A 17,800-nucleotide genomic window follows, 5' to 3' on the forward strand; every position below is an offset into this window, starting at 1 on the left:
TCCAGATCCACTGAGCCACCTAGCTGCCTCCACAGTAGGCTTTTTAAGCAGTTGGTTGATTAGGACCTAGTCCAAGTCCCTTGGCCTTCCTCATTTTACAGATGAGAAAACTGAGGCCCAGAGAAGGGAGGTGAGTTGACCAGTCAGAGCCATCTCTATGGGGGACATTCCTGGAGGAGGACTTTGATGGAAACTCACAGCCTCCTCAGAGTAATTGACATCACAAGATGTAACGTGACTCGACCACGTTGGGGCGCTGTTGGCCTGCTTGGCCTGCAGCAGGGGGCGGGGCCTCAGTCACCACCCATTCGGCTGCCTGGAGGATCTTAGCTCAAACTGCGCGAGTCCAGAAAGTGTCATAGAGTATGAGGTACTAGAGAATCTAAGCGAGAGCACCTGACGGCCTCGATACAGGCCTTCGCTCTCGAGGTCGGAGCGAGGGCGCCGCCTGGCGGCCTTGAGGCCTCTCCCTTCTCTCTCCCTTAAGAGGAAATGCCTTCCTCCGCCCCTTCCGTCACCTCCTGCCGCTCGCCCTCTGGCCGCCCTCGTTCCAAGATGGCCGCGGCCAGTCACGAGGCCCGGATATGGTTTGTCCTCCCGGAGCCGCCGTAGCCCCTCCTCTTCCTTTGCCCCTGCCTCGGCGGCCTCGTGGCGTCCGCAGCCACCTGCCTCCGGAGCGCGCGCGCACGCGCGCTGCAGCCGACTAAGTCGCGCCCGCGCTCGCCCGCCCCGTCGGTTTCCCCTGGGCGCGCTCGGTGCCAGCTTCCCCGCGCGCATGCGCCCCGCGCCTGCTCGCGCTCCTCAGCCTGGGTCCTAAGCAGTCGGCCGCAGACAGACTGTGTGTACAGTTCGTCCGCCCGCCCGCCCGCCGTCTCCGTCCGCTGTCACCATGCTGGCCGCCGCTCTCCGCCGCTGCTCCGCTTCGGTGCGCGTCCTGCTGCCGAGGGCGGGGGCTGCGGCCCCTTCCACGTCTGCGTCCTCTCCCGCCGCCGCCGGTAAGGAGCCGGCCCTCGCGGCCCCGCGTCCTTGCGGTGACCCGAGCCGCGGCCTAGCGGCCGGCCCGGCGACACCGCCCGCCAGGCCCACCTGGGAGTGACTCCGAGCTCTGGACCCGAGCTCCTGGTCCGCCCTGGCGGAGGTATCCCGAGGAGGGGCGCAGGCTGGCGGGCCTGGCGGGTGGCGCCAGCTTGGAGCCGCTCCTGGGCGAAGGTGACATTGACCGTCTCGGCGCCACGGCGTGGGGCGGGAGGGCGCGGGCTCCCCGCTGCGGGTGGGCTCCATCCTGGGCTGATCCTGGGGCCTGAGCGGGATGGCGAGGGGTCTAACCTGAGCAGACGAAGGGGAGCCCCAAACTGTCCCCAGACTGAGGAATCCCCCCGCCATCGCCGTGGTCCCCAGCTAAAACGGGGAGCCCTAACCGAGGTCCAAGTGCATGGATCGGAGGGAGGGGGAACCTTTGTTTCCACGAACCTCCAGCCTCGAAGTGGAGCATCTCTTTCAGCAGTGGGTTCGGGGGCGTTGTTTGAGAAGGGGCCTAACGCTTAGCAGAATGCCGGGGCCGTGGGGCTGCAGGGACCCCCAGCACTGCCCCAGGGACAGCAGCAATAGCCAGAGACAGCTACCGGGGATAGGGACGGGGCTGCAGGCGAGGGCAGACGCGGAAGCGGGCGCGGCGGGGGTCAAGCTTGAAGATTCTCCTTGGCTTAAAAAAAAAACCAAACACCTCAGCTATTCGGCCCTTTGGTGCCTACAGTCTAGGCTAGGAGGCATCCTGGAGGCTTGGGTCAGGAAAACCTAGATTCTGGTGCCTGCCGGGTGACCTCGGGCAAGGAAGGGCTTGTCCTCTGGGCATCTGGGACAGCTTAGTGATCTCCAAGGTCCCTTCTAGCTCCGGAACCCTGATTGGTCAATGGAGTACTTGTTTATCTGGCCAGTGCTGGGGAAGCTCCTGATGGGGAAGCAGGTATGGAGAATGCATGGAGGGGGTCGTAGGTGGGCAGATCAGACTGTCTGCTGCTGGGCAGGACTGGCTGACTCTTGACGACTTAGTGGAACGTGACGTTTTCTTGGTAAAGATACTGAAGGAGTTTGCCACATCTTTCTCCAGTGGAGTAAGGCAGAGAGCGGTTAAGTGGCTTATCCGGGGTCAAATAACTTAAGTGTCTGAGGTTGGATTTGAACTCGGGGACTGAGGGACTCCAGGCCCATCAGCTTTATGCCCTACGTACAGATAGTACATGTATGTATACTATATATGCAGAACAAATACAAATATATAGGAAGTGGTAAAATTTGGAGCTCTGGGAAGGGAGGGCCATAGTGTTGAGATCAGGAAGGGATTCCTGCAATGAGGCTTGAGCTGCCGCTAAAAGAAAGGAACTCTTAAGACAGAAATAAGGGTGGAGTGTATACCCAACCTGTGGGACAGACAGCAAGTGCTCAATGCCTGGGAAAGGAATCAGAGTGTCTAAAAAGGCAGGTTTCTCAACTTATGTTGAGAAACCTGTGAAGGGTATAATATGCTAATTCCTATTTATTGTCTTCAGTAAAATAACTCATATCTTTTCTGGGAAGGTTTTATGGTAACTGCACTTTAATCCTGGAATCTTTATTGGCAGTATGTTACATTATGGAATTAGACTTTTGTGGTTGTGATTTTAAACACTGAAGTAGGTAACAACATCTTTTTATGGAATCTTAAGATTTAGATTCTCAGTCTCTGGAAACTTTCATTCTTCCCGTGTCTCCTATTGTGCTTAAATTGGTGTAGACCAATAATTCTCAAAACTTTTAGAGTTACTGTATCTTATTTGTCCAAATCTGTAATCCTTTGCCCAAAATTGCTATGTTGATATACCTAGAGCGCTCTTGAAACAATTTAAATTTTTATTGTCATGCAAAACACTTCCATATTGGTTGTTGTAAGAGCATACTCTAATATAACCAAAACCCCAAAATACACTGATATGAAAAATCAGTTCTTTCTCTGGAGGTGGATAGCATTCGACATCATAATTCTTTCAGGATTGCCCCAGACCACACCATTGCTGAGAGTAGCCAAGTAGAAATTTAAATTTTGAGGAAAGTTTTATTATACTCTTGAAAAGGATTATTTTAGAGTAGTGTCAGAAAAAAAAAGATTGGAAATCCTTGTAGTTATCTTAATTCTTTTATTAAAATTGTGTGTTTATACCATTGTGTCATTTCATTTTTCTTTTCTTTGTATTTCAGTTTGGGGCTTTTACTTCCTATCAATTAGTCAGGCCACAAGCATTTTACTAAGGGCATATTGTGTTCAAGGCTTTGGGGAAATCTCACCTCTCATCTCCCACTTTTTTAAAAGCCCATACTTCAGCCTAATAACAACTCTTAAGATTGAAGAGCTGGAGCTAGGCAAATGGGATTAAGTGACTTGCTCCCAGGGTCACATAGTAAGGAGGTGTCTGAGACCAAATTTGAACCCATGACCTTCTGACTCCAGGCCTTGAGCTGTATCTTCCCTGCCACCCAGCTGCCCCTTCTCTTACCCCTCCTAGTTTAAAAGAGTTTACATTGTCTACAAATTCAGTAGAAAGAGAACACTACAAAAAGGATTTTCATACTGGAAAAATTCCTAAATGAATTTACATTTAAAATAGGAGCATGCAATTTAAATAATTACAAATCCTAAATTGCTGGTAAAGGCACTGAAAATTAAGAATATTAAAATAATTTCTACATCTGGCTAGAGACTTGCTAGCAAAACTTTAAAGACCCTTTCTGTTGTAATTTCCCTGATTCTATGACTTCAGAGTATATGGTCAAATGATTAGGCTCTTACTTAAAGCATTTTATAAACATGAATGAACCTAATCAGAATCTATTTACAACTTTGTATAATTCAGAGTTTTACAGAACATCATTTTGGACAGGTACTCCCTATAGTTATTTTTCACCAAGTTTATACTGCCTACCATAAAAAGCTAGATGTGATTATCTAAAGTCATATGAGGGTACATCTTAAAAAAGAACCCAGGCAAAAATACAACCCAAGAACCCCAGAATAGTTCAGCAGCAAGAATGCCTGAGACATGAAATCGAAAAGTTATTTAATTTACTTTGAAGATGGAGAAAATGATAACTTAGCCATAGACTATAAACTTGGAATGTGAATTAAAAACATTTGTAGTAGAACTCAGAGAAGAATTTAAGGGGCCTTGTGTGTTCTACTTGTTAGGGATGTGGGGAGAGGATGAGAGGTTAGCATCAAATTGAAGTTTTTAATGGTTATTGGGGAAGATTTAGAATGTCTTATATCCCAAGATAAATTATTCATTTCACTCGGTTTCAATTCAATTCACTCACTTCATTTCACTAACAAGGCCTATGAGATTTGAACACTGCCTTACTAATGTCCTTTATATCTAGCATAGCTGTGGGTCACCTAGGTGTGCCATGCTGAGCCACCTTATAAAAACTGTAAACCTCATCCCATTTGTAAGATGGACACTTCCTGGTAGGAATATACTGTCAAAGTGAAAGTGATCTTGTGTGTGTGTGTGTGTTAGGGTGGGGTAATTCTTGAATTTCATGCTTAGCTCTACCATTTTATAAATTGGTTGTGACCTTGGTCTGAGAAACTCCCTGAGAGAAAAGCAGGCATCTGCTCTATTTCTTCAGTTACCTTAGGAAAAAAGGCAGTGGGAAATCTGACACCAACCTACCCACAGTAGACTTACTTGTGTGCTGCTTCTGCTATATGGGTTGGCTTAATGTTTTTGTAACTCTTTGTTTCTGAATCTCCCTGAACCACTTTTGGTTCTTTCAGCAAAACAGCTCCTCCCACATTTGGTCCTAGCCTTAATTTTGAATCAAGATAGGCCATTTTCTCCCATGGAGTTCCCTGTGAACTCTCTGAAATCAGGTCTGGTCCCTATCTATCTCCATGGTGTATTGGGGAAAGAATTTTGGATTTTGGAATCAAAGCACCTGGGCTCCAATTTAAGTTTTGCAACTCACCAACTATGTTACCATTTGAGGCATTGGAAGTCACTGATAATTAAGGTATCTTCCAGTTCTAAATCCTATATGTTCATAAAATCAGTTGATAAATAACTAAGAAAACTACTGGGTGCACTGGGGATGCTAAAAGAGGCAAAAGACTGCCCTTGAGCTCACAGTCAAATGTAGGGAGATGTCTGGGAGATTAGGCAATAGGAAGCTAGAGGTGGAAGAATGTGGTATTCTGAATGTGAATCCTTTTTTGATATTTAATCTTATAAAGAGAAGCATCAAGGTGAAATGGACACAGCTTCACACCCCAAAAGATTTGGTTTTGAGTGTCTACCATATAACTTGGTGACTAAGTGAATGTTGAGCCACCCCAAACACTTATCTCTTAAGATTGTCCTAAAGGTCAACTAATGATAACTTAGTGATAAAGAGCCAGGCCTGAAGACAGAAGGTCTTGGATTCAAAAGTGGCCTCAGACACATCCTAGCTTTGTTACTCTGGACAAGTCACTTAACTTGGTTTGCCTCATCTTTACCAATCTTCTTTCTTGGAATAATGCTTAGTATCAATTCTAAGACTGAAGGTAAGTTTTTTGTTTGTTTTTTAAAAAAAGACTGGTATAACATTTGCCAACTTGCATTGGTAGAAGGAGTTTGAAATACCCTTATACCAATTCAATTAAAGGTTGTAATTAATCCCTTCATCCCCCATAGTCCTTTAAAATTTGGAAAGTGATATGCATACATTCCCTCTTCTGAGCTTTTCCCTCACTCCTGTGTGGTAGGTCTTAAGAGTAGCATTACTGTATCTATTTTATAGGTGAAGAACCTGAGGCCTAATGAGATTGTGATCTGCCTCCTATCACAACTAATGTTTTGATAGTAGGGATCAGATCCAAGCATTATTCTTTGTGGTCCAGGCTCTTTCTAGTACACCTTACTGCCTAGATGTTCACTTCACAAATTTAGGCTAGTAACAGAAAAACTTCACAGACTGAGAAAATAGTTCTGTTTGAGTCATGTTTTTGGTCAGAAAGATTTTCTGGAAATGCCAGTTGTAAAACCCTTTATTGGGAATATTTAAAACAGTACATCTTATTGTATTACTGTTAGGGTTTATCTTGGGCAAGTTAATTTATTCACCTTGATTTAACTGTTTAATTAAAACATGAAGTTTTAAAAAAATGTTTTTAGTAAGGAAGAATAACAAAGAAAATGCCACAGATGAGTTATCATCTAGCCATCTTACCAATGATAGTGCCCCCAGTTGTTCACCTAACACCTTCATGGCTGCAACTTTGAAAGCATCATACAATCCATTTTTACACCATTTCAAAGAAGGGAAAATACCAAATGATTGGGAGAAAGCCATAAGTAACAGTCACTAAAAAAGACAAGGAAATGTCAGCAACTAACAACTCCTAAGCCTGCTTTCTTATCTTTAAAATCTTTGAGAAAGTTATTATACATGTAATCAGAATCTCTGATAAAAAAAATATAAGAATATTTTAGACCATGGGTTGGCAACCTTTTTGGCCGTGAGAGCCATAAACGCCACATTTTTTAAAATGTAATTTCGTGAGAGCCGTACAGTGCTCACAGTGCGCTCCTGTAACAGCGCCTGAAAAAAAATGGACTTTATGGCTCCTGCAGAAAGAGCCATACGTTGCTGACCCCTGCTCTAGACAGATTTTAAACAATTTTCTATTGTAAAACACAGCTTTCTAGTTACACAATTGACTAAACAATATAGTGAAGAGTCCTGTATTTATTCATTATGAAAGAGTATTTGACTAGGCATAGCTAATTTGTCCTTGAAAGCTCTCCTCCAACATAACTATAGCTACAGGGCACCTTGAAGAAGAGACAAGGAGGTGGCATGTGCCAATCAAGTCAGACCACTGCCACTATTTCCATGCAGCTCTAATGGGAGCAGTTGAAGGCAGCAGCGTTTCCTTCCAACCCAGTTTCCACAACCATCAGTGAGGAGAGCAATCACTGTGGAAAAGGAGCCAGCTCTCCCTGCCAACCATCTGCCAGTCCAAAAAGTAAGCCCAAGATCCCTTCTGGTGTGGCAGCACCCCTGAAACCTGCTTTCAAAGCAACCATCATCTCTGGATGCAATCATAGAAATCACTTTGTTTATTCTGTTTGTAGGTAGCAAGCAGTCTTTAAAGCAGGTTTGTAAAAGATGTTCACTGTTTGTCATAGAGGCTCTGCACCTGCTCCATAATAGAGGGTGAAGTCTTCCTGATATTTCTGTTTGTGGGTGGCATTGTGCTAGAGGCATCAAGCCCCAGAAGAGGGTAGGGCTTCCCCAGTGAGATCTATATTCAAAAAAATATTGGTTTAATCACATTTTTTTAATTGTATTGTCCAGATTGTGGCATGTAATTGATTGGACAGTCTATTGATACATAGATTTTAGACATGTACTGTGAATGAGCAATGAATTAGACCTAGGATTGAATGGGAAAGAAGACTGCAATTGCATTTGGGAAATTATGCAGGGCTTTGAATCATTTCAAATTGCTCTCTAACATAAAAGTCTATCTTTTTATTATGGATTTTCCCCTAGTCGTGCTTATACGACTAAATCATGGAGCTTTATAGCATTAAAATTTCAAGTGACACAGAGGGCAATGGAAAAGAGAAAGTAGCCTAATGAACATTTTCTACAAACAGTAGTCTGAGGAATATTATCAAGGTTGCAAAGAGCCTGCTCTCCGATGGGGGCGTCTGGGCGGATTGGGGTGAGGGCGTGTCGAAATGTAATGAAAATGAGCCAGAGTGCAAGTGAAATTGCAAAGGCCATTCTCTGATGCCATCTGCTGATTTTTATTTTTATACCTTTTTTTCTTTATGATCTCATACATTAAAAATCACACATTAACTTTTGAAATATCATATGATTGGCATTTATTAATTATCCTACTGTGATTAAACAAAGAAGCAAGCTTATCAAAAATTATTCATTACAGAATGGCTTGGTTAGAACTTTATTTTCAGCCATCCATAAGGTACAAGAACATCATTTCCTAACTAGGCATAATGGTTAATTATATTTTAACTAATTAAATCAAGCATGTTCTTACTTTATGCTATTCAGACAATCATTAATCGAGAAGTTAGTTATGGTAGTTGGTTACATCAAAGAAGATACAATAATATCAGTTTGATCCAAATATTGTCTCAAGTATAGTCTTTCATTTTTCACTATTTTTCAAAGGTAAGTTTGCTATTCTTTCTGCTACAGGATTAATAAGAATAGAGTTCTGGAAGGGTGATTCTGTGCTAATTAGTCATTCCCCTGTTTTCCTTATAACTTACTGTTTCCTTGATCATTGGGAGTTTGGGAGCAAATCCAGGCCAGGTATTCTTACTGGGAAATTTAGAAACTTCCATTAACTCACTAACTACTGGTTTATTGCGGGGATGATTTTAGGGAAAGTTTCTGTATTATAGGGGTTTATTTAGGGGTAGTGAGTGGTCTGTGGCTGTGGTTGTCCTTGTTATTAGCCTGTATTGTTTTTCTGTGTTTCCCTGGGGTTGAGTAAGGATACTGATTTCAGTAGTTTCAGTAAAAGGGAATGCTAGTGAGAAAAGAGTCACATAGGGAAACTGAGTGAAAACATCCATCCTTCTGACACCTGCTGTGCGGGTTTTTTCAGAGCTGGTGACAAGCTGTGCCAAACGTCACAGACTTTGACAGCTTTCCACACAAGGTGAAGAAAGGAAGTATACCAAAAGCCATGTGACAAATTTAGACCTATTTGATAAAGTTCAGAAAACTTGAATGGTTTTATGGTTCTCATGAAATATTAAAAGGCCTAGATAAGGCCTCTGGCATATCTTCTGAGGACTTAGGGAAGCACATGAATAAGAATTACATGGAATGAGCAAGATGAAGATGGTGAACATCACAGTTATTTCAAATTATTGAAACCCAGCTTTTAGAATAGATGGCTTATAAACTTCTAATGCTGTCTTAAGAATAGGTTTCATTAGGCTATTGGAAGTCCCGTTTTATAGAATAATTGGACTGTTCCTTCTCTTTATGCCTTCTGACCTTTATCCATGGCCCTCTTTTCTTGTACTGCTATATTTGGGGGCCTCATCAGCTGCCAAGGATTTAACTACCATCTCTATGCTGATGATTCTCAAATCTGCCTTTCTTGCCCTAGCCTCATTGCTGACCTCATATCTTGCATCTCCAACTGCCTATGAGGCATCTCAGACTGGATATTTAGTAGACATCCCTATGATCTTTTGCCCTAAACCCCCCTCCCTACCTTCTACTTTCCTTATTACTATAGAGGGCAACACTATCCTCCTAGCCCTCAGGCTTGCAACCCAAGAATCATCCTGGCTTCCTCAATACCCTCCCCACCCCACCCCCCACCCCATCCAATCTATTGCCAAGGCCTGCTGATTTCATTTTATTGCATCTCTCAGATATTTTTTTTCTCTCCTCTGACACTGATAGCACTCTAGTGCAGGCCCTTGTCATTTTTTGCCCAAACTATTTCAGTATCTTTGGGTCTGCCTGCCTTAAGTCTTCCCCATTCCAATCCATTCTCCATTCAGCTACTAAAATAATTTTCCTAAAGGCAGGCCCAATCATGTCTCCCCTCCTTACTCAAACTATTATCTCCTGTTCCCTCTAAGATCAACTACAAAATGATTCCTTTGGCATTCAGAGCCCTTCATAACCTAGCCTCCTTTGTGTTCCCCTTACACCTTATTCCTCTCCACATATTCTTTGATCCATTTGGTCTCCTGACTGTTTCACAAACAAGCCACTCCATCTTTTGGCATTTCCTCTCACTATCCACCATGCCTAGAACTTCCTCCTCTGCTCCAGCTGCTGACCCACCTGGATTTCCTAACTAAATTCTCACCATCGCTAGGAAGCCTTTGTCAATCCCTCATAATTCTGGCACCTTCCTTTTGTTAATTATTTCCTATTTATCCTATGTTTGGTTTGATTTGTATACTTATTTGCATCCTGTCTCCCCTACTAGATTTTTTTTTTATCCCTTCTGTTTTTATAACAACTTTATAAGACAGAAGGGCAAGGGCTAGGCAAACAGGGTTAAATGACTTGCCCAAGGTTACACAGTGAAGAAGTATCTGAGGCCATATTTGAACCCAGATCCTTCTGATTCCAGGCTGGATCTCTCTCCAGAGCCCCTTAGCTGTCCTTCATCCCCCCCCCCCATTAGACTAGGGTCTTCAAGGGTAGAAACTGTCTTTTGTCTCTTTATATCCCAAATGCTTAGCACAATGCCTGGCACATAGGTACTTCATGATTGATTATTGATTGATCCGACCCCCTCATTTTATAGATAATGACACTAAGACCTTAAGATTTATTTGCCCAGAATCACAGAGCAAAAAATATTGTGTCTATTTTGTTTCTCTCAAAATGTCACATGCATTATAAATTTATATTAACTCAATTCCTTTGCATTTGGCATAGTAGAGGGATCACTGAACTTAGTTGGAAGACCTGGGTTTAAAACTCAGCTGTCAGATCCAACTGTTGAACCTTGAGCAAACCATATATCCTCTTTTGATCCTCAATTTCCTAATTTGAAAAATGAAGATGATACTTGTATTCCCCATCTTGCAGGGATGTTAAAGATTAAAAGTATTTTAACTGCTTTTTTTTTTTTTTTAATGACCCTTACCTTCCATCTTAGAATCAATACTGTGGATTGGTTCTAAGGCAGAAGAGCAGTAAGGGTAAGCAAATGGGGGTTAAGTGACTTGCCCAGGGTCACACAACTAGGAAATGTCTGAGTCCAAATTTGAACCTAGGACCTCCCGTCTCTGAGCCTGACTCTCAATCCACTGAGCCACCCAGCTACACCTTTCACTGCTTTTTAAATAAATCGGTTAAGATAACCTGAATAATGATCAAAACCTTAAAAGTGATAAATGTAAGCTTGATTATTACTATAATAGTTATAATAGAACTGTGGTTAGTTCTTAAAATTAAGATTATAGCTTAATTTTAAATATTAAACTAAACCTAATGACCTATTCTTTTTTATTGTTAATACTAAAATATATGTCATTCTCATCCATTAATATGATCAATTCAGGAATTAAAATGTTTATTCTTTTCCTCTTGAAACACAGAAAATGCATTTCTATTATTAGGTCAAATGAAATTCATTCCAGATAGTACCAAGTGGTGTGGCCAGTTATCAAGTAGAGGTCTTATTAGTAAATTGAGTTGCTGATCTAAAAGTGACATTCTGTTATCTAGCCACTTAAGCATCCAGTTTGAGTATGTCTTTCTCTTTTCTGTTGTGCTTTAGTTTCTTTCCCGTTCCTTCTGAGTGTTAGATTGTATGTGTTTTTTAAATGTATGTTGTACTTTGTTTTTATATCACAAGACATTTCTGGGAATAACCTTATTCCTCTAGACACTCTTGAAATTGAATTATTCCATGCAGCTAAGAAAAAAATCATTTAATCCAAAACATCTAATAGAGTAACTGCCTCTCACAATGTGGAATGTTTCAATATAGTTCCCCACCTCTCTTTAGAGAGGAGGAAGGTATATTTGCTTTTTTGTACTTCAGATTTAGTACTAGTTTTTCAGTTCCTTAGTCTAGCTTTCTTCCTTAGGAATTCAAACCTATTTTCTGAAATACTTTCAAAACTAGATTTGAATAATTTTATGATTACTGGGTGTAATGTTTTAAAATCTTTAAAATACTCTTATAGCACATCAGACTATACTTTATAAGCCAAAGAAACTAAAATTTATCATAGAATTTGGGCTCCTTAAAAATAGGAAATGTGATTTGTCAGACTTCCTGGCCTCCAGCTTAGTGTTCTTCCTCTTCATGGCCAATTTGGTTAATTTATTTCCTGGCCTTTCAGGTGCTATCAAGTATTTTGAAAGGAAAAAAATTTTTTCCTCTGTTATGGAGTTATTTATGAGGGCTAGATGTTAAAGAATGAGGAAAAAATGATGCTGTGTTCTTGTTTTCCAAACTGATATGTTTACTGCTTGATTCCCAGTTCTTAGAAACTTTATCGTATACATAAGATACATCCTGAGATTTTTTTAACATTTGTACTACATTCAAATATTGAAGATATAATATAATTTTCTTTTTCATATTAAATAGGTATTTTGGTTAAATGTCTAGCATTTTAAAATTTCTCCTTTCTCTGTGTAGCCTTCCAATCAGTTCGCTGCTATTCCCATGGGTCCCATGAGACAGATGAGGAGTTTGATGCTCGCTGGGTGACATACTTCAGCAAACCAGATCTTGATGCCTGGGAATTACGGAAAGGTATGGATTATGATTGGCCATAAGTATATTTTAGTAAGAGAAAATAAACTGCTTCATAGTTGTAGGCTATTACTATGGGACACAGCTAACTTTTATGAATGGTGACACTGGTAAAAGGAAACACATCAGTAGTTAAGCAGAACTTTTAAACTTTATCCTATAAAACAGCTATGTCAAATATGTCAAATTACATTTTAATCTGGATCTGGTGGCACGTGCAGCCAGATCCAGATTAAAATGTAATTGGGAGGGGGCAGCTAGGTAGCTCAGTGGATTGAGAGTCAGGCCTAGATACAGGAGGTCCTGGTTTCAAATCCGGCCTCAGACACTTCCCAGCTGTGTGACCCTGGGCAAGTCACTTGACCCCCAATGCCCACCCTTACCACTCTTCCACCTAGGAGCCAATACACAGAAGTTAAGGGCTTAAAAAAAAAAATAGATGGATGGATGGATGGATGGATGGATGGATGGATGGATGGATGAATGAATGAATGAATGAATGAATGAATGAATGAAATGTGATTGAGAAATAGTAAAATAAATAAAAATATGATAAAAAATAATGGTAACATTTGGTATTCTAAGTCAATATGCATCTTCAAGGATCTCTATCAGTGGTAAAGGGACTCCTGTTTCCATTTTAATTTGATCCTAATACAATAAAATACCACACAAGGCTACTCCATTTTAAGAGATTTGTACTTTTGAAAGGACTCACAAAAGTAGTTTTCTTATTTCTTGCCTGCTAGGAGAGAGTTTGTTTGTCTTGGTTACATGTTTCACTTACTCTTGATATATAAATGTTAAAAGTAAAATTGATTAGAATTTGTATTTTCCTAAATTAGAGAAATCTAATTAACACTAGTCTGGGAATAATAGTTTGCTGCTTCAGGTGTAGTCTGTGAATGTTTTTTCCTTCAAAACAAGACATGTCAAGCTGGATTCTAACATTCTGGGTTATTGTAGAGACTTTGGTTTCTTTGTTGTTGTTGTTTTTAACTCTTTTCTGTTCTAGAGTCAATTCTAAGACAGAAAAATGGTAAGATTTAGGCAATTGGGGGTAAGTGATTTGCTCAGAGTTACAAATCTGGGAAGTATCTGAGACCATAATTGAACCCAGTCTTCCTCACTCCAAGGCCTACTGCCTACCCACCCTTCTCTTCTTGTTTTTTTTAAATCCCTTAATGCTTTAAGAAAAAAATCTAGTGACTTCATGTTTCTTCATTTAGTAAGTTGGGTTTTCCACTGAAAGAATATCAAGTCTTTTGTGTGCTGTTCTGTAGAAGTGAAAGTAGTATTCCTTTAGACTTCTGGAGTTTGTTACCCATGAAACACCATGTGGGCTTTCCTTTACTTTCCATTATGATCTCATAAACTGTGCTAACAGTTTCCTTGATGTAGTATAGTTAAGAGAACACCAAAACAGGAATGACAAAACTTGCAATCCTAGTCTTAGCACTGGGGTAAGTCAATTTCTTAGGGTTTGTTTCACCGAGATTCCTTTTAGGTGCATTTTTTTTTTACTCTTTGGAAATGAGGATAGTTAAATTTAGCATATGAACATGTTCACTTTTATATTGTCTCACCACTTTTTTTTTTTTTAATCCAATAGGAATGAATACACTGGTCGGCTATGATCTGGTTCCAGAACCTAAAATCATTGATGCTGCTTTGAGAGCATGCAGACGGTTAAATGATTTTGCTAGTGCAGTTCGCATTCTAGAGGTTGTAAAGGTCAGTGAAAATACCAGTCAGCCGGAGAATTCTGTTGTGTTATAGGTTTGCATTATGTTTATTAAAATAACTGTGTAAAGATTGTCTTAGAATTTGTTAATGGCAAAGGAATAGCAGGTTAAAGTTTTCTGGGTTTCTTTAGCTTAAAGGTGTGAGGAAGATAGGTTTCATTACAAAGTAGAATTTGCCAAAACTCATCCAAAAATAAATGACCATTTCGTAAATAAATGACACAGTTTTCCCAGAAAAGACACCATTGTGGTGTTATAACCGAAAGGGGGAGGGGTGGTTCATAATCTACACAAGGAAAGATAATGAAATTGCTTCATCTTAAATGAAAGGGAGAATGATGGGTTCTGTTGGCTGTCAGTCCATTCAACACTAGAGCTAACTGAATTACGGACTCTAATTAGAGGGAAATTAAAATACTTCTTCTCTGTCAATTCAATTATAAATGTTGCCTGCTGGGCACATTTGACTACCCACACATAATTTTCTGTCATCATCCTGGCATGTTTTCCTAAACATCATCTAGTTAGTCTGTTCCAATTGGTAAAATTATTCCTAGACTTTAATAAGGTTTAACTTGCTTTAAAAGGTATACTTTTAAATTCTTGTAGTAGTTTGTCACCTTCTTTATTGAAACTAACCACTCATTGACCAAAGTAATTCTAAGGGGAATAGGAACCTCAGCTTTAGATGTGTGGGTTGTATGTAATACAGGCTGGTTTTGTTAGCTGCGTTAAGTTAAAAGTTAAGTTAAATGGGTTTTCTGATTTTGTTATTAGGACAAAGCAGGACCTCATAAGGAAATCTACCCATATGTTATCCAGGAACTTAGACCAACTTTAGATGAATTGGGAATCTCTACTCCAGAGGAATTGGGCCTGGACAAAGCATAAACTGTCATGGGTAAGGAGCAGCAGTAATAAAATAAGTAGTCTTCTACCACCATTATGTATTCTAAAAATGACCTAATCAGTTCTATACCCCAAAAGCTGAGCACTGAGGAGGAGGGCCCCTGGGAGTTGGAATATTCAGTATGCTTTGACAGCTGGGCTAAGAGGGACTCCTCTGCTCCCTTCCCTCACCTTTCATCCTTACCCCAACAACAATCACCCAACACTATGGGACCTTTAAAGTTTCTTTAATAGACTATTTGAGGCCATAAGTTCAAAGACAATCAAAGAGTTCACTGCTGGTTTATGGGGTAAGGGTTGTTATCACAAATGCCCTTTCATGCGGGAAGCCATCAAAGCTTATGATATTCGCACAGCCCGCACGAGCTCTGGAACCCTGCACAGCAGGTGACATAAGGATGGTAATTCCACTCAAATTCGCCTATGTGACTCTTTTCTCACTAACATTCCTTTTTACTGGAATTATTGTAATCAATATCCTTTCTCAGCCCCAAGGAATCACAGAAAAACAATGCAGGCTAATAGCAGAGCCCTCCCACACACACATACAGACTCCCTATAACTCCTAGGAAGTTCCCATCCTTACATGCAATAATCCAGAAATTCCCCTAGAAGTCACTTCACAACAAACCAGCAAATAGTGAGTTAATGTTAAAGATTTAAAAACCCTAACTTAGGTTCCCATACACAGGTGCCTGCAAAAACAGGCCAGAATAGTCTCCAAGTTTCCGCCCACCCCTTCCTGATTCGGTACAGTACACATAAAAGAACAATGAAATGAAATATGGAGAAATTGTCTCCCACGAAAAAGCCTGTACTTTCTCACCACTGTGGCCGAAGAGATACGTCAAACACTCCTAACACATTGTCTCTAAGAAAAGATGTATGGTGAGAATGTATTTCCATGCCAACTTTATGTGTGATCTCAAAGTGTACAAAATAAACAGCCCAAAAGCGGACCAGAGCAATCTTTATGATTCCTGGCTCTAGCTGAAACCCTGATTATCCTCATTCGTCTCAGTCTTGTCGCCACCAAGATTTTCCTGGACCTTTTCCTGGAGTCTTTTACTCCCGCACTATCTTAATGTTTGAGCCTTTCAGTTCAGCACTGACAGTGTTCAAAGCATAGTTCTTGAATCACTTTGCTATATAAATGCTTTAGACGTAGCATTCCTTATCTGTGTTGACAGTTATTTGTAGATTGGTCTGTGTTTCCCACAAGGAGCTCTAGAAGCTATCCAAAGGATTTTGTTTTACTAGATTATTTTTTCTTTTTTTGCATGGAATATTGTTCAAAATTGACAGGGGAGTTTTCATCATGTAGAGGTATCTTACGTTATTTGTTTTAACTATAGTCATAGGATCATAGAAGTCATATAGCTTGGTCCTGTTGTTTCACAGATGAAAAAACAGGCTCCTCCCAAGTTGTCACATCTAGAAAGTGTTCTTACTGCCTTGAACTCTCTACTTGGTTTCTTTCCTTCAAAAACATGCTGGAATAAGCTAAAATCAATGGTTTCTTTTCTACAGGAATGTTCTTCTACTTAGCAAAGAAGAAGGTTACTGTAGCACTTTACGTGGGGGAAAACAAAAGCCAACCCCTTGTTTGTAGACAAAAGGAAACCAGCAGAGGTTAAATTGGCAGGCAAAGAGTTAGCATATCTTTCAGGACTCTTCTCTATGAGGTACCATGGAAATCCTAGGGTAAACAAAGTCCAAGGACCTGGGTTTGAATCCTGTCTCTGCTGTTCACTTAACTGTAACTGTGTGACCTCAAATCAGTCATTTAATTACTTTACCTCAGGTTTGTGATCTGTAAAACAAAGGGGTTGATGAACTGTATGACCTCTAATGTCTCTTCCAGTTTTACAACCTATGATTTGTATATAATAGATTATTTCTTAGAATAGAGTTGCAAGATGAGAAGAAATGATTAAAGGTGAGTCAAGCACTCTGGAAGAGGCATAGATATCACTCACTAATTCTCTTTTTTTCTTTCAGATGGGCTTCCTAAGGATTGGTTGGTAATGCTACTTGATCATACACATTTACCTGGAGATGCTGATGATAGAATATTATTTGAACATGTTTGTCTTTATTGAGTCCTGGTCTGTACAATATTTACTTGGATCTTAATAAAAGAGAAGCAGTTTGAACTTAATTTAAGCTGTTGCTCCCTATGTTTACCTTTTTTTTTTTTTTTTTTTTTAACCCTTAACTTCTGTGTATTGGCTCCTTGGTAGAAGAGTGGTAAGGGTGGGCAATGGGGGTCAAGTGACTTGTCCAGGGTCACACAGCTGGGATGTGTCTGAGGCCAGATTTGAACCTACGACCTCCCGTCTCTAGGCCTGACTCAACCTATGTTTACATTTAACAATTAGAGAATATAATGTTAAAAATGTGCTGCTTCCAGGCCTAGGGCAAGTGGCAGGCCCCTGCATTTCTCAGAGTGGGCCACCATTTCACTCATTACCCTCAAACATAATTGTTGCTTGTTTGCAACTTCCCTTTGGTCCTAGATTTGTCTCCAGGTCCCTAGCAGAACCTGTCTAACATATTTTGTAACTGATAGCCATCAAATATTTAGACACTTATTATGCCTTTCTTTCCCACACCCTACCCCTAGTTATCCCCAGACTAAAGGTCCTCACTTCCTTCCACTGATCCTTTATGACATGTTCTGAAAGCCCTTTATAGTCAAGTTATCACCCAATTCTGGAAGCTGCCAGTTTGGCATTTGGAACTAAATATTGCCTGCTAGATAAGAGTCTGATCAGAGCTGATACTTTCTACTCCTAGACCTTTTGCTTCTCATTGTAGCCTAAGATTATGTTAA

General features: G+C 40.7%; 1 protein-coding gene across 1 annotated transcript; it reads left to right on the plus strand.

The window, feature by feature from the left end:
* Positions 1-762: 762 nt before the first annotated feature.
* Positions 763-17,125, plus strand: LOC123232978 (cytochrome c oxidase subunit 5A, mitochondrial). Its single transcript, XM_044659115.1, has 5 exons — positions 763-995; positions 12,194-12,310; positions 13,923-14,044; positions 14,833-14,956; positions 16,966-17,125. Exons 1-4 carry the CDS (start codon positions 890-892, stop codon positions 14,944-14,946), a joined length of 459 nt encoding a protein of 152 aa, XP_044515050.1. The 5' UTR covers positions 763-889; the 3' UTR covers positions 14,947-14,956; positions 16,966-17,125.
* The last annotated feature ends 675 nt before the right edge of the window (positions 17,126-17,800 follow it).

Source organism: Gracilinanus agilis, chromosome 2 (assembly GCF_016433145.1).
Source record: "Gracilinanus agilis isolate LMUSP501 chromosome 2, AgileGrace, whole genome shotgun sequence".
In the NCBI taxonomy this organism is placed as follows: domain Eukaryota; kingdom Metazoa; phylum Chordata; class Mammalia; order Didelphimorphia; family Didelphidae; genus Gracilinanus; species Gracilinanus agilis.

What these genes read in the sequence shown, in the direction of transcription:
- LOC123232978 (XM_044659115.1), top strand. Translation starts at nt 890, where the DNA reads ATGCTGGCCGCCGCTCTCCGCCGCTGCTCCGCTTCGGTGCGCGTCCTG. An exon ending in GTCCTCTCCCGCCGCCGCCG is followed by an intron (nt 996 to 12,193) that starts GTAAGGAGCCGG and finishes TTCTCTGTGTAG; the next exon opens with CCTTCCAATCAGTTCGCTGC. An exon ending in GCATTCTAGAGGTTGTAAAG is followed by an intron (nt 14,045 to 14,832) that starts GTCAGTGAAAAT and finishes TTTTGTTATTAG; the next exon opens with GACAAAGCAGGACCTCATAA.